Source organism: Rhipicephalus microplus, chromosome 4 (assembly GCF_043290135.1).
Source record: "Rhipicephalus microplus isolate Deutch F79 chromosome 4, USDA_Rmic, whole genome shotgun sequence".
Lineage (NCBI taxonomy): Eukaryota > Metazoa > Arthropoda > Arachnida > Ixodida > Ixodidae > Rhipicephalus > Rhipicephalus microplus.
Window position 1 is genome coordinate 59,583,376 of NC_134703.1, and position 23,615 is coordinate 59,606,990.

Below are 23,615 nucleotides of genomic sequence, written 5' to 3' on the forward strand. Positions count from 1 at the left end.
CGAATTTCCCTGGCGGGCCACGGCCGAACTAAAGCAGCGCTTTCTTTCCCCGACCTACGATCTCGCCGCTCTCTCCCCGAGAGAGAGCTTTTCCGCCACGGTCGCTTTTTCCAGCGAGAGACGGAGTAGCATTCAGAGCGTGCGGCTGCGTCTTTGTGGTGCTTGGTCTCGTGAACCGTGCGCAGAGTGCTGCTGGCGTAACTACGGAGACTCAGCGTGTGTGATTGTGATTGCCCCGTACTCTGGATTAACCTGTCGCTCGAATGAAGGGCAACGTGGATTACGGCCGTCTGTTTCGGATACGTCCCTGAGTTCCCAAGTTGTGTGTTGCGCTGCTCCGAGGAACAAAAAAAAAGCCTTCGTCTTCGCCGTTCGCGCAAGTAAGTGCGATAGTGACAATGTAGTGAATAGCGAAAATCGAGTAGCTGGTTTAGTAGACGACGTCTTCGATATGCGAATTTCTTAGAAGGCCATTTCGTTTTGCGGCAATCGGTGAAAATGTGCGTCGATGGTGCACATCGGACGAAGAAAAGTCTGGGAGCAGAAAGCGCGTGGGCTAGCGCTGACTCCGGCGCCGGAGGCCGGCTTCTAAAATTAGGCATGTATTTCTGATGCGGAACTCGGCCAGACTGTGTCCACAATCTTCGGCCCTGGTCGGGATGTTAAAATAAACGCGAGAGTTGCGGTTGCCCGCTGCAACACGATTGTAAGGCGCAATTTCTCTCTATGTGTTGTAAATCTCCCGATATGCGGTCGGGTTTTTCTTAAATATTGTCTTAACGCGTTCTAGTGAAAGATCGCCATGTACAATTTAGCTCAAAAACGCTCAAAAGTAGCGCGCAGTCTATGCGATTACGTCGGTTTATCGATAATGAAAACCACACTAAACGGCCAAGTACTTTGACTGATACGCGCTTGCTGTCTGCGATTTATTGAACTCCGTTATCACGCATTATCGATACGTATTTTAGCGGTTTGTGAGCCTACAATGATTTCCGTATCATTGTAAACCAAGGTAGAAAGAAAAAAAAAGCACCATCCTTCAACGCACGATGTGCGCGCGAGAACCGAAACTAACTGAAACCGTCGCGACATCAAAGTCGCAATAGCTTTCCATTTTACACGAATATATACTACGAGGCGAAAATCCGTAAGTCACGTACGCTTTTATTTGTGTGTGTGTGTGTGTGTGTGTTCACGATTAGGAAATTTACCTAAAACTTTGCGTTAGCGTTGGTCGCTACTGCGCATGCGTCGTACACTATCTTTGGAACGCAGGTTAACTGACGCAAATAGTGTGTACGTACGCAACGAATGCTATCTTTGCAACAGCCTATTTCCGTCATTTAACGGGTCTAACCAAGTTGCGACAAACGCTATCACAAAGCTTGGAGTACCCATTGGGTACCCTATTCTTAGACGCAAACTTTTGATATACCTGAATTGACTCATTGCGTCCACGTAGAAAACGCCATGCACGTTTCAACCTCCTGAACATTGGTTTAAGTCGCGCATCGTTTCGCACCTTATGGGTGTGCGGTGCGTACCTGATGCTATGGTTACATAACGGTCGGCGCGCGGCGGAAGCCGACGTTTTTCGCGCTTATGCAAATGAAAGCCGCGCGGCATATTTCCCCGCATGACATGCGTGCGCTAGTAACTGCATCCCCACACCTCTCATTATGCCGACGCAAACAACGCGCAGCTAGCCCTTTCCGAAGGCAGCAGTCGCCGCACGAGATCGAACCGGGGATAAACGCCCGCGGCTGCTCCCATTTTTTTCTTCTCTGTCCATGAGACTCGGGCAGTGATCAGGGCAGCGAGCCAAACCAAGGCCGCTCTGATAGATACACCCTTTAGCATCGACTATACGACGCGGCTTTAAGCCGTCGTAGGCAGAGCAATATCTTGAAAAAACATCGCGAGAAAGGCGCGGCTGCTTTCGTGCGCGCTTGCGTAATTCGCTCCACGCGTCGATAACTCTGGCGCGGAAGGTAAGTGAAGATGGTGATTTCAGTGTGACACGTGCGACGTATATATGCTGAAGCATACAACTTGTTTCAAGGATATTATTTTTTTTTTCTAACGTGATATCATAACACGGCGCAGTTAGTCATTCTGGCCTTCGTTTAATCTGTTTAGGCCAGCACTTCAAGAACATGTATATGTGCCTTTGTAAGCGCAGATATACAGTAGCATTATGAGCATCATATTTTTTTTTTCATTATATATATATATAAATCAAGTGCATGGATGGCTTTTGATATCACTTTCTCATTTCAAATATATCTTTGGAACTGCTCTTTCCATACATGCAAAAAATGTCAGGAAAGGGAAGATAGAAGCTCAGAATGGGGAAAAAAAAAAAAAAATCCGTAAGCCAGGGATATGTGCTCAAGCTGACATTTCGACTAGTATGCTTTTCTTCTCCGAAGCTCGAAGAAGACTGGTTCACTCGTCGAAGCTTCAGCCGGAACACATGCCTCATGTTTTCCCTCTTTCTGCACAGTAAGATTGACAATGTGCCATGGTCTGTGTACTTTTCACTTCACACTGTTATTTCAACAGAGTGTTTAAAAAGCTGTGTAAATGTTATTGCAGGTCACTGTGCTGATGGGGTTTGCCACAGAGCTCCAAGGCTGGAGCTCCCACGATGCACTCCTCTCTGTGCAAGATGCTGAGCTCAGACTTCTGGAGAACATGCGCCGCTGCATTGTGCACCGTGTGAAATGCGACCGCGAATATTCCTTGGCCCTGAGCGCTTTGTGTGTGCAAGCAGCCAAAGTAGAAACTGGGGATGAACTCGCTGGCAGTCTAGTAGCAAAGGTATGTTTTAACGGCCTGCTCGTTGCTTTGTAACACTAAACACAAACAATTTAGGTTGCAGGAACAGAATTATGCTTTAGAACATCTAAAATATTGCTTTATTGATAGCAGTGCATTATAAATCGAGATATTAATGTAAATGCAAGACACGCCTTTCGACTCCAGCTCACCACGGCTACTTCGCTATTGTGGTGAGCACTATTTCCTGAATGATTTGCTACTCTCAAAGAAAACCACATTTCTTTCTCCTGCAATAAAGGTAGGCATTCTATCAGCACTGATTTTATTGCATTAGATTTCTATTACTATAGGAAGGAATATTCCTGTGCTCTAACCTTGATTTTGATTAAGGGTATTGCAGTTTTTATAAATAAATGGCTCATTGTGTGCCATGACCATATTCAAGAAAAAAAAAAAAACATAGCCTAAGGTGGGTAACAGAGTATGCCCAGAGATACGCAAGACTCTCTTTAAGATGGACATCAGTAAATTAACTAAAAAGCTGTTCATTTTTGGAATTTGGACTTAATGGGATGCATGCATTGGAGAGAACCAAAGGAAACTTGCAAAATGTCTATTAGAAGATTTGGCTTAATGCCACTTCTTTTAAAATGAAGCTAATATACAAGGACACATTTTCATGGTCCACTCGCATCACTTAAAATTCTTCAGCTCAAAAGAGCTTTCTCAAAATGAGCTAGACTTGTATAATACATGATGACTTCTACTGAACCTTAAAGAATTTGTCGCATACACAACTGTAGTGGTAGTAAGATTAGTGAAAAGCAACTTTGCTTTTATGAACTTGCATTTTATTTGTGATGTGCAGTGCAAGCACACAGTTTCAAAAAAACATGTTACACTATCATATATTATGCAATCTATACATACAACAATGTCTTGTTCTTTTCTCTCCCATCGTTTAGCCAGGCATGTCATACCTTCTGGATTTTAATTGCATAATGAACAATGTACATAAAGTATCAAAGCAGCACACTTACCTGCCATTAGGGCATTCTCAATCTACATAATGAAATGAACAGTCAAGGATATTTCAAGATTTATTTTATTCTGATTGATCCAAGCTCAAGTTACAATTATCTCAAAGAGCTGCAAGTTAGCTTTTCTGCACAGCATAGGTTTCTCTAGCAGCATTCATAGCTAAGTAAACGAGGCAGGAACCTAATGAAGCACTGCCACTATCTCGCACCCAGTGAGCACGTGCACGTTCCTCAAGAACACCCGCTGCATAGTTGCTTGCCTTATCCTCTTATCTCCGTCATGAGGGTGCTTTAGATATAGTGCGCCTTCTTCAGAGAATTGCAGCTATGTGCGAGAAGTTACAGCAGGTTACAAGACACTAGACTGCACCAAAGTTCTGCCTGGCTCCTAATTTTAAAATAAGTTATAAGGTTTAATGCCCAACAGCAAATACTAGGTGCTGTAATGGGCGGCTCTTGACACGTTTTGACCATAGCTGGTCTAGGTAAACAGTGCAAGAAACGAAGACAGAGCAAAGGGAAGGACACAAGACGAGTGCTGCGATGAAGCACTCGTCCTGTGTCTTTCCCTTTACTCTGTCTTCGTTTCTTGCACTGTTTACCTCAACCATCTATGAACCATTACCAACTTGCCCAGTTTTCAATACTATATTTGACCACCTGGAGTTCTTTGATACTCCATGCAAAGCATGAAACCTTATCATTTTTGCATTCTGCTCATGTTAAGATGCTCCTACAGTGGCCAATGATAAAACCCATTTCACCTTACTTGGCCGCACACTGCAGCTACTCTACCAACGGTTCACCCAACACACCTTTGCTCAGTGTACCAATTGTACAGTTAAAAAAAACAACAAAGAGCTTGCAAGGTTAACGATCAACATTGTTGGATGTTGGGTGATATTCCGCCTTGAAAGATGTAAAACTGTTGAGTGTGTTCATTAATGATAAAGCCTCAGTAGGTAATATTGTTTTGCAGGAAAGTTATTGTCTAAGGCTTCTGGAAATGCTAGGTGTTATTTTTTTATGATTGCGATCTTTCTGTTAAGACTTGTGATGAGTAACAAAAGGAACCATACTTCCTTTCAGGCATGGAACTCGGTCATTGATACAACGGAGACTATTGGAAGGCTCGTTAAGCAAAATGCTGATCTGGTTGCCACTCACACCCTAGACAAGTTGAGTTGCCTAATCTTGGAAAAAAGGGCCCTCCGGAAAGTGTATCAGGAAGAACATCAAAGGATCCATGGAGAGCTCACGAGGGTACCTCTTTGAAGTTCTTCTTCAACGATTTTTAAGTGTTTGGAAGACATGTTTTATTCAATTGACTCACGTGTGATTTGTGTAGTATGTGTTAAAACTACAATGTACACTGCCTAAGGTGTAAAATGTCTTTAAGAGTCAAATCTGCACACTTATCAATGAAGCGCATGCTCAAAGGTAGCAGCATAATCAGAATAAAACACTGACAAATCTTGAGGAACGAACATTTTAGCAGAATGTGCTCATTTTATTATTCACCGATATGAAAAACTAAGCATCATAAAAAAAAGACATGATGTGGAGCTAATCTTACTCACAATAGAAAATGCAAAAAAGGCTGACACCAACCCTTTCAGTTACACTAATTAGGTGAATGTATTGTTAAAAACCAGAGGCTGCTTTACATTCAGCAGTCTTCACTGCAACAACATGTCACAAAACTGAACTTGAAGTGTATAATTGCCTGTCCATTACAAATGAAACAATTCATATACGACTTGTAAAGGTAACACGCACTATAGCCACCATTTAGTTTTACTAAAATGGTCACTAATGGTGGTTGTTTTTCATCTTGACAAACTTGCATCGATTTCTTTTCATGAAAGCTAAGAGATGCTGTCCTCCGGAGCACCTCGGAGTATGAGAAATGCATTGAGAATGCGGCAGCTGCCAAGGAAAAATATGAAGACCAGTTTATGAAAGGTAACTGCAAGATCAGCAGCTCTCTAAACAATAACATTTACTTCAGTGAAAATGAAGAGCCTTAATTTTTTTCTCCCTGTTATTGGTACAGCAACTGGAATTTAATTTTTGTCAAGCTTCTCAGGAACACATTACTGGCAGCTATGTCATGCTTTTTTTTTTTTCAGTGATCTCCCAAGCGTGTTTTCCAGTATGTTGAAAACCGCATACATGTTGAAAATACATCTTGAAAATAGAATATATTAACCCATTATGGACTTCTTCACGCTCCTTACGGTTGTAAGAGGTTATACTAACTGCTGCTTACAAATAATTCCAAAAATTTTTGCAACCTTTCACTGGTTTCCAGGTCTAGATTTTGCTAAATATGGATTCTTTACTTTACATAATCATTTGAATGAAATTGTGACGTAACAGCATGCACCTAAACACACTGCTTTCGTTTCCAGGCCGAGGAAACAAGAAAGTCGAAGAGGCAAAAGAACGTTATGTCAAGGCCACCCGAAAGCTGCACCAAGCTCATAATGACTACATTCTTCTTCTCAATGAAGCAATGAACTATGAGCACCATCTGAGAACAACGCTTCTGCCAGGTCTCCTGCAATATCAACAAACTGTACAGCAAGAGGCTGTGGATTGCTGGTACTGTTATCACGTGCATTACGTATAGATATTATTGATAGCTAATCATAAATAAACATTCTGTTTTGAACTTCTTCTTGCTACGCTACTATTATGTGCTATCGCTGGCTTCATACCAAGGGATGTGAACATTGGGCACAATGCGCTGACAAACGCTTTTGTGTACAACAGCGACACAGAGAAACGGTTTCTTAGAGAGAGATAGGAGATCTGATATAGATCTAGTGAGCCCAACAATAAAAAAGATGAGATTAAGAAACAATGCTCCAGTAGTTGGCAGTGTACTGTCTGATGTAATTGAAACTCGCATTAATTAGGTCGATCTTAAGCATATCTTGTTATATATGGGATTCATTTGCTGTATGCATAAACTGCTAACAAACAGCAGCAATGCAGAATTCAGACAGATATCTTCTCATCTGCATGTATGAATGAACTTGTCATAATTCAGAAAAGTACACAGTCAACTGACTGCTGTAGTACAGCAAGTATATGAAATCAATTCACTAGTACTAAATATAAAAATACACCACCAGGCAAATGTAACAGGACTTAGTGCTTTACATGTTTAAACTTAGTTGTTTGTGTTTATAGCATTGTATTTTGCTTTATTTAATTCTTACAAGAGCCCACATTTGATATTAATCTACTGATATCTTCTTTTGGCTTGTGCTTCCACAGGACTACTGGTAAAGTGTCAGTCTCCTTACATTAGTTTGCGTCCTAGCTTCAGTTCATAGCTTTCAGGGACGCGCCATAATTTGTTACTTTTCTTGCAGGCAAGCAGTTATGAGAGACTTCTCACATCGTACAAATTTGTGTTCAGAGGCATTCCAAAAGCTTCACAGCACCCTCATGGAAAGCATAGAGCAAGTCAACAGTGAAAAAGAATACGAGGACTTTGTCGACAGATACAAGTAAGCGGGGAAAAATTTATCTTTCCCTTCTATCAAGTCATGCATTCAATAAAGTAGCCATGAAAAGTACATTGTCATTAACTTCACACATCTGTGAAAAGAATAACGAAATCTGTAGGTGATGTACCTGCAATCATCAGTCTTATAGTTAGTTACATTCCAATAACTGCTGTCATTCATGTGAAATACATGTTTTGAAATATCAGTTAATTTGTATTTTTTGATATATGCATTCCATTGTCCATTATGTTACAGCATGACAAAGTATTATTGTGCACGTTTCATTCACTTAGCAATCATTGTATCTTTTAGGGACAAATATCTACTTTGAACAGTTTTCTATGACCTCCTCAGGGTTTCCTGCGTAATGAGTTGAATTTGTTACAGAATTCTGCCAAGACACTTACCCCCCTTATTTACAAGTATAACTTAAACTTATCCCTATGACTTAAGTCAACCTTAGTCATAAGCCTGAACCTAACACGTTTAAAGGACCTACCTTGTACTTATCACGGAACTTTCCTCGTACTTAAGTAAGGCTCGGTTTAGGTAGCCTATGATCTACATAAGGCTTCCTTAAAAAACACGGTGGAAGGGGACAAAATTGTGCAGTTCGTTGTCTATGTGGACCGCAAAGAAGAAATATTGAACAGCATATGCATACACATCGCCACGACGGCGAGTCCTTAACAATCGATGGAATCCGGTAGAGGCCTACGACAAGCAGGAATTTTCGTGCCGCCCCTGTTCCACAAAAAGCACTGTAAAGAAGCTTCTCGCAGTGCTGTTTCTGCAGGAAAATATCCATCTGCAAAAAATATCCATGGTATGCAGCTGCTCGTCGCATTGCGCTTTTGTGGAGTTGACACAGTTCATTTTGGGACCGATGACCTTGTAAATGTCTCGTAGCCGACAGTGTCATGAGTATATAGTGTAGCGGATATCTGCTATGGCTGCAAAAACACTTTTTTCCATACTGGTAAAACTTCCCAAAGTGCTGCAAACACTTCTCTAGTTGTTTGGTCAGCCGTGCACGGATGCACATTTTCTAGACTGTTGCATTCTATCGCAAGCTGCTTCCACATTTTTCATTTTCTCTAAAGGCACACGTCTTGGTACTTTAAGAGAGTTTACTGGTGCTGCTGTACTCATATGTTGCTTTTCGTGTGTCCTGTTTAGTTGCACAACTCACAATGTTTTTTTACGTCTTGGTACTTATTGACGAAGTCTGTTGTAATGTAGCCATTTTGTCAATGAAGTTCACTTCAGTGTTCTATTCCACAATAAATGCAACTTTGCATAAAAAGAAGAATGTTGTAAGAAAGCTCAAACTATTCAATAAGTTAGTGAAGTTTTAAAAAAAAGTGAAAGAAAATGGCAAACTCCAAAGGGAAAATGACAACACCACCAAACGTAGCAAGAAAATACATGAATGAAAATAACAAAAGTGACCTGATGACACCACTGCACAGATGAGAGTTGCAGAAAAGTGGCCACACAAGAAAGGTGTATTTTACCTACAAACATTTCTGCTATTTAGGTTTGGCTGCTTTTGTGCATACTGTTGTTGGTTTCTTGCAGTAAAGCTAATTTATTGCTGCTCGAGGTAATAATTTTGTAGCAAAAATTTACCTACCCTCACTCCCAGTGGCTATACTCAATGAGTTAAGGACGGCTTTCATAAAGCGCACTTATGACAAGATAAGGCACGTTTCTAAAACTGGCATTGTGCTTTTCTCATACTTATACTGTTCTCTTCCTTACGTAAGTGGCCTCACCACAATAAGTTAATATCGGTTCATGAACATGGAGGTTAGCCACTAAAACATTGAAGTAATTCACTTGTCACTCGTTATGATGCTAGTGCCACAGACTTTTGTAGGGCATACAGTCAGGTTCGTGTTCTGCCCTAAAATAGTTTGCAGGAGACCTTTGTGCAGGTGCGGAAATGGTAAGAGTTAGAGCTCAATTCTGTAAGGTCACAGGTTGACTCAGTGCACATATGGTCTTGATGTGAAACTTTCTACTTTCAGGTCAAAACCAATTCCCCCCATTGACTTTCATTATGATGAGTCGCTGCTAAACAACTATGCTGGAAAACTGAAGCCGGAACAGATTGCGGTCGACGAATTTACAATTGACTCGGTGAGAGAAAGGTAAGCATACTTTAAGGGTGGAATTGCACAAAGTAATGTCGGCGAAACCACAATGTTCTTCTAAGTTATAAACAGTCCACTTGCATTGTATCAGAATCAATCGCGCTTATTAGTTTTCTTTGGTATAAGAAGAGAGCACATGGATAAAATATATAACAGCACATATATCGAAAGAAACTGCAAGCACTGTACACATTTTCATTATCGTAACTTCTGCTGCAGAACAATTTTCTCGGTCTCTCTTGGAACATTTATATTTCTTGACTGAATCTGAGACCGGCTGCCAATTGCAGTCGTTTGGCTACTTGTTGGCTACTCCTTGAAGTCCCGCAGTTGTACTATATTTATTTAAGTCAATTTGCTTATTTTGTTTGTGTCATTATTGCAGGATCACTGAACTGCAAGCAAAGGTGGCTCATGTTCAGGCTGTGATTTTGGAGAAAGAGACACAGCTGGCGCAATTTCAAGTTGATGTGTCCGAAATAAAGACGACTCCAGATCTCGGATCGGCGTAAGTGTCCTTGCATTCGCACTGAGAGCTGGTGAAAATTTAGGTTCTTGCAGTTACTTTCATGCTCAGATTTCTTCCCAAGTTGCCCAGACTTGCCCTTTGTGCAAGCACAGCAGTTTGCGACATTTGTTTGCCAGCTAAGGAATTCAGACGTTCAGTTGAAATGTGTGTAAAAGGTGGCCTGAGGTACTGCAGTAGCTACAGAATTTATTTTTTATACATTTGTTGTCAGTCAACAAAAAACTTATTCCAACAAGAAGCGCAGATTTTTCAGCTCCTCCTAACACTACCTGCTATGGTGAGCAGACATTTCATTTTCCCATTTCAGATATACTGAACAACTAGAGTAAATGGAATTTGCTCACCTTACCACTAGCAGAGTTGTTGAGAAGCACTTTGTGATTTTCTAACTCTTTTTTTTTTGTTTTACTTTAGCTCTACATGTCAGCTTTCTTTTTTGTGCTGGCAATGAGATCCCTTGTTAGATTGCGTGCTGTTGTGCCAAGTTTATGTATAGGGTTGCAGGCGCACTCAAGTTACATCACTGTAGCTTCTCGCCTGACATCCTTTTGACACCTTTCAAGGGGTGGAGTAAACACTCATTTAATTAAATTTGCAGAGCCATGGTAAAGAAGAGAGCTGTGGACATAATCAAAAGAGAGCGTGACGAAGCTAAGTGCCAGGAAGAGCGGTTCAACAGTCAACTTCAGCTCCTTGTACAGGCTGTGTCGCAGATGGGAAACGAAGTTCCCAGAGCTTTGGACCTAGATGTCACTATCAACGGCGAGCAGGTATGTCTCTCTCTAGCGATACGAGTCACTTCAGACAGAAGTTTTCTTTCTACGTTTCTAAGAACAAAATAAGGACTCAGATTAGAGATCTTCATTGTTATAAGTGTTATAATTTATTGAGTGTTAAGTAGCAGTAATCATATCATTTACATTGCTCAGTGTAGCTACGTGTGACCAAAATGTGCCCGGTAATAACATTCAAGAAGCTTTCAATACATGAAGGAGGATTTTTCACTGAGCAATGAATTCATAACATATGTTGGCCAGTGAAAACTGGTCCCTGAAAAAATAGAAACAATCTTTACACATTTTATGGGAAATGCAACTGTTGCATGTACTGCACTTCATGCTCATTCAGCAAAAAGAAATTCCACTTAATTGAGCTGGCAATGTGTAGATTCAAGTGAACAAAGCAAATAAAGTCGTCTTATTTGCCACTAAACAAATCTAATGAGATGAGCTTATCTGCATTGAATTCTGAGCATTACAGATTAAAAAAAAAATAAAGTGGCACTTCTGAACTTGTGCCTCATCCAGGTATTTTCAGCAAGTGACGCTTGAACTATTTGTTTCAGAGCATCAAAGATGATGAAATAATGGATTTTACAACAATCAGCAAAATTGCGGCTAGGCACTTTGTGGACAAGCTAAAGAGCCCATTCCTCAAAAAGCAGGTGCATAAATATTTTATTACTCCTTTTTTTTATCATGCCTGAACTTATTGCCCGCATTTTCGTTGCATGGCAGAATGCGCCCAGTGAAGTGCATGGTTGTAAGCATAGTGTACTTCAGTTGGCACACCTTAGTTAAACTGAGCGAACGCAAACACAATGTGGACAGTCAAATTATCTCTTAGCAGCACGAACTGTTGTTACTCAGTTACATAGTGCAAAATATTTTTGTTATCGGCAGAAACGAAACATAGAAGTTAAAACTGCGACATTGCAAAATATGCTACTAGGCCAAATCTGCGACTTCAATTTACACCTGATGCACTCATTTTATTATGGATTACAATTAACTAACAAGAATAAGGGGATGCTAATGAAATGTAAAATGCTACAGAAAGCTGGTGCAAGATTTTCAAGGTGGCACTCTTTTCTGGTCAGCCAAATTTCTAAACACCACAGACTATTCAAAGCTGCAGAAACTAAACCTACCTATCTAACACTAGTTCAACCTACAGTCATTGTTTCTCATGTCGCTTCCATGCAGCTAGCCTCACATCACACCCTTTTGTGATTAATTTTACAATTATTTTTCGTAAATCAAAAGTGTTTTGTTTTATTGCATTAACATACACTAGTGAATAGAACCTAGGGTTCACTTAATAACGAAATGCTTTGCACCAAATGTGGCCCTTACGGCATTAAAACATGAGAGCTCTGAGTGGTTGTACCGTGGATGCACGTGGCTTAATGCGCCTGGTAACATTATATTTTTAGTTCGAACCAGTGTGTGTGCCACAGTGTCCAGTGTATTCATACCAGGCCAACCGCCCCCAGCAATCCAAGGACTCCGAAGAATGCATCACCTCCAATAACACCTCTGAGGAGACTAACAGCACCCTCAAGCCTTACAGCCGTGTAAGTTTCACGACAATCTTCCTGCATGCAACAGTGATGTCATCCACGTCTTTTGAGCAACGCTATTCTTTCATCCGTCTCTTGTCTGCTTACCTATAGTCTGTAGCACATGTCTTGTCTCTTTAATCTTTAATATTGTGCTTATTTAATTGGGAGTTACCAAGCCTGAGAAAGTGAGATATATTGAATTAGGAAGTGTGTTTCAAATATCTAGAAAGTAAAAAATATGTCCACATAAATTATAAGTGTTGCAAAAACGTCTCATTAAATCACATGCTCTTTGTGGTGTCTTGCAACCTTAACGTTTAAACTGGCGCGCTAGAATAATCAATCAAACAGGACAAATTACTCTTAAATCTAATAGCCATTGGTTTCTGAGACCTTCTTAGAGTGTACTTTGCTAATAAAAAAAATTGTAATGGAATAATCAATCAACTTGGAATACTGGATCTTATTTACATAATTCTGAAACAAAACCACATTACAAAAAAGTGTGCTGGTATTTACTAACACTTTATTCACTCATGTCAGCATGGCTGACCAAGTTCAATCTATTATACTGGCATAGAACATATGATTTTAGTAAAGAGAGCACATAGCTGCTTATTTCAAATAAATTTTAGAAGCACAATTTAGAGCTTAGTTGATATATACATTATCCTGCAATGGGCATATTGTATTTCCACTTCTACAAGCAATTTAAATAGTTCTAGACATATTTAGGAAACGCAAATACAAACTGTTTTTGTTTATGCTGTTTCTTCAGGGCTGTTTAGTGTTTCCGTAAAGCTACACTGCACCGGAACGATTGCAGTGAATTCTTTACTGTTTCTCCTGAATTTTGTTCCCTAAAGTAAAACAATATCCAAACTACAGCATCATTATTTTCTGTCTCACTTTTTTCTCATTCATGACATCTAGATGACTGTGAATCCAAATATCTCGCTGCAAGATGAGGACTGGTTCCACGGTGTTCTGCCGAGGGAAGAAGTGGTTCGGCTTCTGGTCAACGATGGTGACTACCTCGTGCGAGAGACCATACGAAACGAAACAAAGCAGGTGGTCCTCTCAGTCTGCTGGCAAGGTCACAAGCACTTCATTGTGCAAACTACAGCTGATGTAAGCGATGTTTCACATTATTTCTGGGCGCTTTGATTGGAGATATCGTAAACGAACTTGCCTGGAAAATACTAAAAAGATTGTGCAGGCTTTGAGGATACCATACTTCAGCTAAAAATTAAACAAGAGATGTGATCACCAGTCTTTATCAAGTCACTCCGCTGCGCCAAGGAGGTAGACTGGCTGAATGTTTTTCACTCATAAAATGGCTACATCACCTTATCTATTTTTTTTTGTAAGAGTACTGTTATAAGTGAGATTTTATACTTCAATTTTATTTTGTAACATTGATTTAGTTTATTCCTAAAGAGAAAGACAAAATTAGATTTACAAAATTCACTGGTAGGGCTTTATATACAATAACAATAGCATCACTGTAAGATCCTTTGTAGTGGAAAGCCAGCAGATTAAATGTATATACCTGTGGTTCCTTTAATGTGCATTAGAAGCATAAGCCTTCGTATGTTCTGCTCAGGAAGCCTAAATTAGCATGCGACCTCAGCAACCAACTCCATAATGGCTTGGTTACTATGCCGAATTCTAGGTGCGTGCAAATATTTAAATGAATGTTGCAGCATTCGAATTTGTATCGATTCAAATTTAAATTATCGGAAATTTGAAGTATTGAAATTGAATGAATAGATGTATGCAAATAAATGTCCGCGTGTAGCCCCCTTTAAATGTTGTTTAACTGCATTGTACAAGTGCTAAGCCGTCGAAACACCTGTCAAGAAGAAATCTACACTGTCGCGAAGTCTCTCTTCAAAATTAAATGAACATATTACCCTCACATCGGTTCATCATTGTATAAGCTCATTTTCTGATAACACCGGCTTATATGTTTTAAGAATGATAAATTTTAAAACATTGCATATTTCACAAGTTATCACTTGCGTTTTAATGAAACTAGAGTCCTGCTACTATTCAAACTTCTTTCCACTTCCTTTGAACAAAAAGAAAAAAAAAAGAGAAATTTGCTCAGGGGGTCTTGTTTAAACTTTTATAAAATATTATGCAAGTTAGCTGGGTCATGACAAATATGCTAATTTTTCTTTAAAACGTGCAATATATACTATTCACATTTGATTTCAAATTATTCAAACTAATTCACTATTTGCTTTGAACCCGAAATTCACTATTTACACAAGACTACCCAGTTCCCATACAAGGTCCTGCATGAGCAGTCATGAGAAGTCAAGCTTGCTTTGCAAGCACTACTAGCCAATTTTCCTCAACACTTTTGTCTGCAGTAAAAATTGCTGGCCTACAATGACAGTAAACTCTGTTTTCATGAGAAATTTCTCTAGTTCTGCTTGTCATGCTAACATTACTTTCCAGTCTTTCGAACTTGGATCACGACTGCGTGCAGCTAACAATTTCTCTCACCGCTTTCATGCAGGGAAAATACAGGTTTGAAGGGCCAGCCTTCAGCACCGTGCAAGAGCTGATAGTGTATCAGCATCATCTCGGTCTTCCTGTGACGAGCAAATCGGGGGCAATACTGCAGACCCCAATCTTCAGAGAACGATGGGAGTTGAATAATGATGATGTCGAACTTGTTGAGAAGATTGGAAGGGTAAGTTTCAAGTGCAATGGTCAGTGCTACCTACGCTAGAGCTCTCCGAGATAATGGTGTGAAATTATGGCGAGCATTTCACAAAAATGTTTGCAGGTAGGTGAAATTCTAGCAAAATGTTGGGCAATTCACAGCCAGTGTGACTTTGGAATGACAAAAATTGCACACTGAGGCTGATATACTAATGTTTGTTGTATCGCACATCTGGTGCAATATCGTCCACTGATTCTCTTATTGACTTGTGAACAACACTGAATACTCGATCAATCTTTAGTTGGCAGAGACTGCATAATCTTTCATTTACATGTAGCTCGAATTCAATAATGAAGGATGACTCTATTCAACGTTGTCGCTATATATATTTGCAAATTTGCATAGTAGTCTACACGACTGCGACAGTTAATAGCAACGATTTCCAATACCTGTTTTGGTTGTGTTGAAGCAGCATTCCTGAATGTTTGCTTAAGGTCACTTCTACATGAGGTATGTTTGTTTGAAGTCACTATAAAAATTTTGCCTCGATAGGGTTCTTTCGCGGATCAGGCTTTGGGTTCTTTCGCGGCTCATGACTGTTGATGAAAGCTTTGTCACTCACTTTTTCATTCTAACAGGGAAACTTCGGAGATGTCTACAGAGCAGTTCTGCATCCACAAAAGCTAGACGTGGCCGTAAAGACGTGCCGCGTGAATCTGCCGGACGAACACAAAAAGAAATTTCTCCAGGAGGGAAGAATCTTGAAACAGTATGACCATCCAAACATAGTCAAGTTCATTGGAATCTGTGTTCAGAAACAACCCATCATGATTGTCATGGAACTTGTGCCAGGTGCCTACTTTGCGTTATCTTTTATATGTATACTGTTAACTGCACAGGTTTGCAGTATGTGGTAGTACCAGCAAAAATGGAAACGCTACCTTGCTGCCTAGTAGCCTGCAAATGTATTTGCTAAATGAAGGAATGATCTTGGTACTTCTATTTGCAGTTACCGGTGTACAAGAGGCAGTAAAGGGAAAAGTCTGATTATCAAAGTGCAAGAAAATTAACGTTTTTTTTATGCGTTCCATGTTCTTGCCAACTCGGCGAAACCGTCAATTGTTGGCGGTGTTCACTCCTCAATTCAAGCTAGCTATGTACCTTGATTTCACAAATTGAAATTTGTGAGAACTAAAACGTAATGCTCCGCACCGAGTCATGTGTATTACATTGTCACCCATGAGCAGCAGATTATGTTCTAATGTGAAACTTTGGAATGAATTTACACTGTTGTAGCAGCACAAAAAAAAGAACTATAAGCCTCTACAGCAATTTTATCCAGGGTTTATCAGTTTCCTTTTTTATTGCTTTGCTGTTTGATAGCTCAGACTTGCCTAGCATTGTATTCCTGCTGAACGCATAGGCCTTATTGATGTTTTGCATTCTCAGGAGGCTCGCTACTGGCATTTCTGAGAAACCAAGGTCCCAAGTTGAATCCAAAGGACCTGCTTAACATGTGCACGGATGCAGCTGCTGGGATGGCTTACCTTGAAAGCAAGAACTGCATACATAGGTACAGCACACTCTCCCTACATTTAGTTTACGATTTCAATTTGGACAGCTACATGTGCAATCACGAAGTTGTTGAAAGGAGTGTCACGTGCATACAGGAAAACACACTTTAGCCGCCACAACTAGGCCCACATTTAAGTTTACATACAACCCCCTTTTAGGCCCTCCTGCTTTTTGTTTCTCTCAGCTTCCAATTTTCAGTTGCAATATAATGATGTTGTACACGGGTCATGTACCATATATGCAAGGGCAGCATTAAATATATATTGTTAGAACGTTGAGTAAAAATTGGCAAAATGAATGTCCAGTTCCTTTATTCATTAAATAGACAATCACTGTCATTAATTTTTTCATGCATGTAGCTATCATCTCATCTGTGATGCGAGATGTTGAATGAGGTGCAGCAAACTGACATATCTATCTAAGCTAACATGCAAGCTAAGACGGTGAAAACATGCTTGATGTTGACCCTTGCTACTAGAGTGAGCCGATGGAAATGGTTAACATTGAGAATGGACCAAACTTCATCTTGCGCAAAATTCATTGCAGTCTTTGATTATGATAACTATAAAGACAAAAGAGCCATCTTACATCCTTGAAAGCAAGAGGTCCTCTACTCAGGCATCTTGAATGGGGCCCTGCAACACTTTTTCAAGTAGCCATAGAATGGATTCACTAAAGGAGCGTATTGGCTAATGAATTCACCGCCGCAAAAATTTTTTAGGATCTGTCCACTACGAGCGCAGTTACAAAAATTTGTCGCACACTGCAATTGCATTCTCTCTTCTTTCGTCCCAACAAAAGCGCTAGAAGCTAAGCAGGGACGTGTGGCACAGGGAAAGAAAATACGTCACGCGTACCCTGTTACATTGAGTGCATTTTCTTTTTTTCTTTTGAATACGTGGCTTTTTAGGGCAATCGTGCATGCACGTCTGGACAAGTCGCGGCCTCCCACATGGCGCCTCCTACAACCGAGCGCGCCATGCTCTAATCAGCCAATCGCTGATTGAGCTTTGGCTCTGACAAGTAATTTTTTAGCTGACTGAGAATTTATGGTGAATTCCAGGCTGCATTGTGCGCTATAATGTTTGGCTTGAGTGTTTTCTGTCGACTTGACCACCAATCGGCAGTGTTTTCGGACTATGCTCCTGAAACACTTTTTTTGAGCAACCATAGAATTAATTCACTGGAAAAGCGTATTGCCTCACAAATTCAATGCCGCGAACATTTTAAGAATCCGTCCAGATTGAGCGGAGTTACAATGATTTGTCACATGCTGCAATCGCATTCTCTCTTGTCCCGAAGAAAGCACTGGAAGCTAAGCTGGTGGGATGGGAGGGGCAAACAAAAAAACGTCATGCTCGCCTCGTGACCTTGAGCATTTTTTTTTCATAAAATATGCGGCTTTTTCAGTGCGATCGCGCGCGCATGCGTGGACAAGTGACGACCTCTCGCGGCGAAATCTGCAACAACCGAGCGTGCCATGTTCAAATCAGCCAATGGCTGATAGATGGGTCGTCTACGTTTGATTTTTGGGAATATTCTGTGATTTGTCGAGGGAAGAGAAAGCAATTTTCAGCCGACTTTGATAAATTATTGCGAATTCCAGGCCGCTTGCTGTGCTATATTATTTCGCTTGAGTGTTCTCGAAAGCCTTTACTACCGATCGGCAGTGTTTTCTGACCATGCTCAAAAAGTGTTGCAGGGCCACTTTAAGATGCAGCCGCAATGGTACATGACTGCATTTTCTATTGAAGCTGAATTACCTTGCCTCACTTACCTTAAGTAAGGCTAGTAAGTAACCCCTTTGGCCCCCAGCAAAATGCTGGTGTGAGGAAACACAGCCGCTACAACGTGTAATTCGACCTGCATGCTGTCAGTTGCTTCAATGCAAACTGACTGATGAGAACGTGGCATCTAGAAAGTTATGAGCTGTCTTCTAAATCCTGCCAGGACAGGGTGTGCATGACCGCCCCCAGCGATTCAAAATACAGTTTCTGCCGGAGCCTAAACCTCTTTTCTGGAACCATCCATGGGTGTTTTCTGCATTGAAAGATGGCCAGCAGATTTTTCTCAAATTGAGCTCAATCATTGGCCGCTTGTGCATACTTTTACTTGCACATAGAACATACGATGCCCAGAATGACGTTACTTCCCTTAGAATTTATACAGGACCTCGTTCCAATTGTGAAAATATGCCCAGTCTCTCCGCATAGTTCCTATCACAATAAAACTTGCCAATTTGAATTTATGTTCACAGCTGCTTGAGAGGTTTCTTGCATATGTTCAGATTTTTAATTGTGTGCCCCTATGCACAGATGGTGGCATTCACCTTCTTATTCATAGCAATATGTATCTTCACAATCATCTGATATATAAACTAATTAAATATTTTTTTTTATTTTGCACAGAGACTTAGCTGCAAGGAATTGCCTTGTCGGGAAAAACAATGTAGTCAAAATATCGGACTTTGGCATGTCAAGAGAAGAGGAGGAATACATTGTGTCCGACGGCATGAAGCAGATACCCATAAAATGGACAGCACCAGAAGCCCTCAATTTCGGTAGGTAATATTGCTTTTGTTTGGTGAATTTTAGCATAAGTATTAAAGAAAAGCCAACCTATCTTCACTTTGCGAAAGCACAAGTTTGGTTGTAGCACTTTGCCAATGCACGAACATATAATACTCTGTAATGCAGTGTTTCATAAACTTTATCTAGCATCAAACACGTTTGTTTCACCAATTGCAGTTGTTATCAGCTTTCTTCAAAGTCAGGATCGTCGTGCATCTGAGGTATTTTTGAAAGCCTCTTAGTCTGCAATATTAGTACTATAGTACAGATTGAAACAGGACAATGGAGGGCTAAGCAACATACATGCTTTCATTTCCACAGTCTTCAAGTTGTATCAGTGCAATTTCAACTTGGATACTTAAATCGGAGAACAGAGAGAAAGACCAGATTCGTCATGACACTGGCACAATTGCGCAAGATGACACTACATGGTCATCTCACGCAATCGCACATACCAGTTGATATACTAAAAAAAATCATGTGTTCTAATCCTTGAGTACATTTGTTCTAATCCTTGAGTACTGTATATATGGTTTTCGAGATACCTTATGAATTCTATATAGCCCATATGCACAGTAAGCAATTTAAACAGGTGATGGTCAGAAGTTTTGCCTCTCAAAAATTGGAACAGGAGCTCAACCTTTGGTCGTTTTGTACTATATAAAACAAAAGATTTTACAACGAAATCGCGAAATGTGCTAACAAAACAATAGCTTCTCAGAGTACATTCTCTCAGGATTGATAACAAAAGAATTTCAGAGGACTGTCTTTGATCAAGCCAACACTAACGCATGTGCCGGTTTCATGTGCACAGGGAAGTACACCTCAGTCTGTGATGTCTGGAGCTATGGTATCTTGGCCTGGGAAATCTACTCACTCGGGGCATCTCCCTACTGCGGCATGTCCAATAGCCGAGCTAGGGAACTGATAGACACAGGTGAGCTGCATTCAATGTGCTGTCGGTATGCGATTCATGCTGTCCTCTTACAGCTAATATCCTAAAAACATCTGCACTCTGCAAGTAAAATGCTATGTAGGTGATAGTAGAGGTGTAGATTCATGCTACAACTCTTAGCAACTGGAAATCCTGTACTCCTGTTGAATAAACAATGCATGCACTCAGCAATGTTTCGTTCACACCTTGTGCAATTGGTTCCTCGAAAGATGTGTTTACAACGAATGAGAGGTGCGTTGCACATGTTTAACATTAGCCACTAAGAAAGAAGGTAGATCTATCAAGGTAATGTATCTTTGGCTAAAGTAGTCCACAGTCGCTATTAGCTATAGCGTTTTCTGCGCCATGAACAAACTAGTTCAATCCGAGCATTTTGTATTTTACGTCCACCCCTCCGAATAACTATCTAATGCGTTTTTAATGAAACAAAATATCTAGTGCGACGTTGTTTACATTTCTAACTCTAATGTACTTTTTTTTGACTGATATCTTCAAAGGTTTTATGTGAGAAAAACCGTTTCTGATATAAAGCTTCACTTCATGTAGACCATTTTGCTTACACACTGAATTCATATGTTGTGCTTTTTCTTTCCTCTTCTAAACAGCAAGTTCACTGTTATTTATAGATTCACTGTAAAACATTAAGTGATCATAATTAACTGAAAGTGTTAATACAAGCACGCTGTTTTGTGCACATGGCCCTTGAGAACCAACCGTTTTAATCAGACACCTATATATTAAAAGCCCGACATACTTGGTTTATGAAGGAATGTATAGCTTTGATGCAAGTTTTTAATGCCTATGCTAGTGAAGTATGTAGTTGGTTTGATGACTTTTTCTTGTTAAGTAGTCTGACTGTCCAAGTGGTACAAACAAAGCTTGAGGTTTTGTTAATTACCGTAAAAATCAGGAGCAAGCTACCCCTCTCACGGTGAAGGACAATCTGACAAGATTGAGAGAAGGGGGGGAGGGGGTGCGCTTGCTCCGTCATGAATCTAAATTCACCACGGTAGCGGAAGAGCCACTAAAAATAAAGAATGTATGCCGGTGCCTCTGATGCAATGCTTTCTCAAATATGCATCAATTCAGTTTTCATTTGCCCTCATTGGGCGAATCAAAACAGTGAAAGAAACCGTGAAGCAGTACGAGGCACCCGACTCCCGAACAAGGGAGTTGGGTTCTTGCTCGGGATTTTAAGGTATACCAAAGTGCAGTAATGAAAATGCGAAGGTTTTCATGGAACAAACAAAATGAATTAAAAAACTGATCTACGTAGCTCTGTACAAGAAAGTAGTATATGTAGCAGCTGTCAGAAAATTTTCACCACGAACCTGACCTAGCAACATAGCATGGTGACCAGTGTGTACCAGTGCTAAGTGCTCCCATGTGTCAAATTTCAGGTTACCGGTTACCAGCCCCCGAAAAGGTACCGGACACAGTGTACCAGCTGATGCTCCGGTGCTGGGAATACAACCCCGATAAGAGGCCTACGTTTCAGGAGATTCATCAAACTCTGGTCGGCATTGGCCGACATGTGTGACACCACAACGGACACAAGTTATAGTGGAACATGTAAACATTTATTTTTCACAAATTAGCCATTTCGGTTGTCCACTGCATTCGTTTTTTTTTTTTGTCTTTTTTTGGCAGCAAGTTCTTTGCTGAAGGAACATTTTGTATTTTGTGTTGAGTTGTCCCATGTTTGGCAGCAGTTGTGTAAATAAGAGATATTTAAGTCATAAGCTAATAAATTATGAGTCATTAACAACCTTTACAGAACTGAAAGAGACATCCTTTAACGATGAAACCTTATTACTGGAAACGGGAAGGACGGATGGCTTATATGGGCAGTGTCGCTGGGAAGCTCGGCTGCTATTTATTTTGTGCCATACTTTTCTGTTTTTGCTCCTGTGTGTGTAACCTTCCAAAATAATATAAATACAGAAAACTGAAAAGGTCATAAAATGTCTTTAATAAGTGTACAGAGTTGCTAACATGCTTGAAGTGGCTGTGGGAAAACCTAGCGCCAACTGTTTTCTGGAAAAACGAAACAAGCAAAGAAAAAAAAAGCAATAAAAGGAGGTTTTTGGTAAAGTCTGTACTGTGTGAATTGTTTTTCTACCAAAGCAGGTTTTTTTTTTTCCATCTGTGCCTATACAAGGAGACTAGAACAGAATGGATACAATACATCCACAAATGTTTACACATTTTCTATAAGATCAGTTACATGCTATTTACAAAAACGCACGATACCGAAGTGAACGCCAGAACTGTCTGTTCTACTGGACGCTAGAAGAAAATGGGGATTCGGGACAGCTGACTGGTGAAATGTCACTAGTCTATACTAGTTCATTGTAACTGTGTGAAACAACTCGTAAAGCAAAATTTTTTTTCAGGCAAATAATGAATGGACCACTAATCGACGGTTACGAGACTATACATAATTAACAAATGTGCAAGTAGCAAGTTAAAAGAATGGAGTTCAAGCTTTGTTCTTTTAGGCGGTAAGCGCACCCAAATTTAAGAATCCGGGACTTTGTCCTGAAGAGAAAACGCCGGCTAAAGGAACTTGAGATCCAATGGGTAACCACACCACACCAGGGCTACTCGAAGGTATTTTATGGAAATTAACAGTTGACATTTTTTGACAACGAGCAGCCTAGTATAAAAACAAGGGTGTAATAGCCGCAAAACTGCTGTCATGACCATCAAAACCATTATGTCTTCTTGATAGTTCATACAAACTTATTAAGCTTAACCACGACTGGACTGGAAAGAAGAGCGAGTATTTCTTCTCACGATTTTTACGAGTCCATTTTCATCTTCCGCCACACCACCATGTTGTCGCTGTCATGTTTTTATTGTTAGCTGCTTCACGACTATGGTCTACGCAAAAGCAGATGCACAATAGATCTTCAAAATATCGACAGACTCTATGCAGCAAGAGCATAAGCGTTCTTGTAGCTGAGTGGAGTCTGTCGACATTTTTAAAATCTATTGAGCATCTGCTTTCAACTACGAAAGGGTCGCCATACCTGTAGGGTTTAACAGTGGCTGCAACCGCGGAGAAATGCAACAATTGAGTTGAACTCGATTGCCAAGGCCATAAAGTAGAATTAGTGTGCCTTTCTAGTCTAGCCGTGGCCTAAACTACATTTACGTGTCCCGACGTGTTGGTGGCGTTACATCCAGACAGTTCAATATAAACTGAGGGGCACTAAAATAGAGCATACAAGACTCGCCCCTCAGTTTATAATGAATGAAAACCAACCCGCCCAACTTTTTACTTTACATCCAGACAGTACATTTTCAAGTGAACACACATTCGCAATACATATCAACTGAAGGCAAGGGAACAATATAACGACTCGCTGATGGTGTAACAAGAAGAAACATCCAGCCTGCAAAGTTGCAGACAGAGGTTTTGAAAATGCGAATACACAATTGCCCGT

The 23,615-nt window shown here is 40.4% G+C and overlaps 1 protein-coding gene across 5 annotated transcripts; it reads left to right on the plus strand.

The window, feature by feature from the left end:
- Positions 1-125: 125 nt before the first annotated feature.
- On the plus strand, positions 126-22,119 carry FER (tyrosine-protein kinase Fer). Of its 5 annotated transcripts, none has more exons than XM_075892830.1 (18): positions 126-380; positions 2,602-2,826; positions 4,917-5,090; positions 5,696-5,792; positions 6,242-6,434; positions 7,214-7,351; positions 9,385-9,507; positions 9,896-10,018; positions 10,638-10,809; positions 11,385-11,483; positions 12,255-12,395; positions 13,317-13,514; positions 14,914-15,090; positions 15,702-15,915; positions 16,513-16,636; positions 19,047-19,198; positions 20,023-20,145; positions 21,564-22,119. In XM_075892830.1, exons 2-18 carry the CDS (start codon positions 2,614-2,616, stop codon positions 21,701-21,703), a joined length of 2,601 nt encoding a protein of 866 aa, XP_075748945.1. In that variant the 5' UTR covers positions 126-380; positions 2,602-2,613; the 3' UTR covers positions 21,704-22,119. The 5 variants fall into 5 exon arrangements, with proteins under 5 accessions (XP_075748945.1, XP_037278890.2, XP_037278891.2 ...); XM_037422993.2 differs by having other exon boundaries at positions 12,279-12,395; XM_037422994.2 differs by having other exon boundaries at positions 12,300-12,395.
- Positions 22,120-23,615: the final 1,496 nt, after the last annotated feature.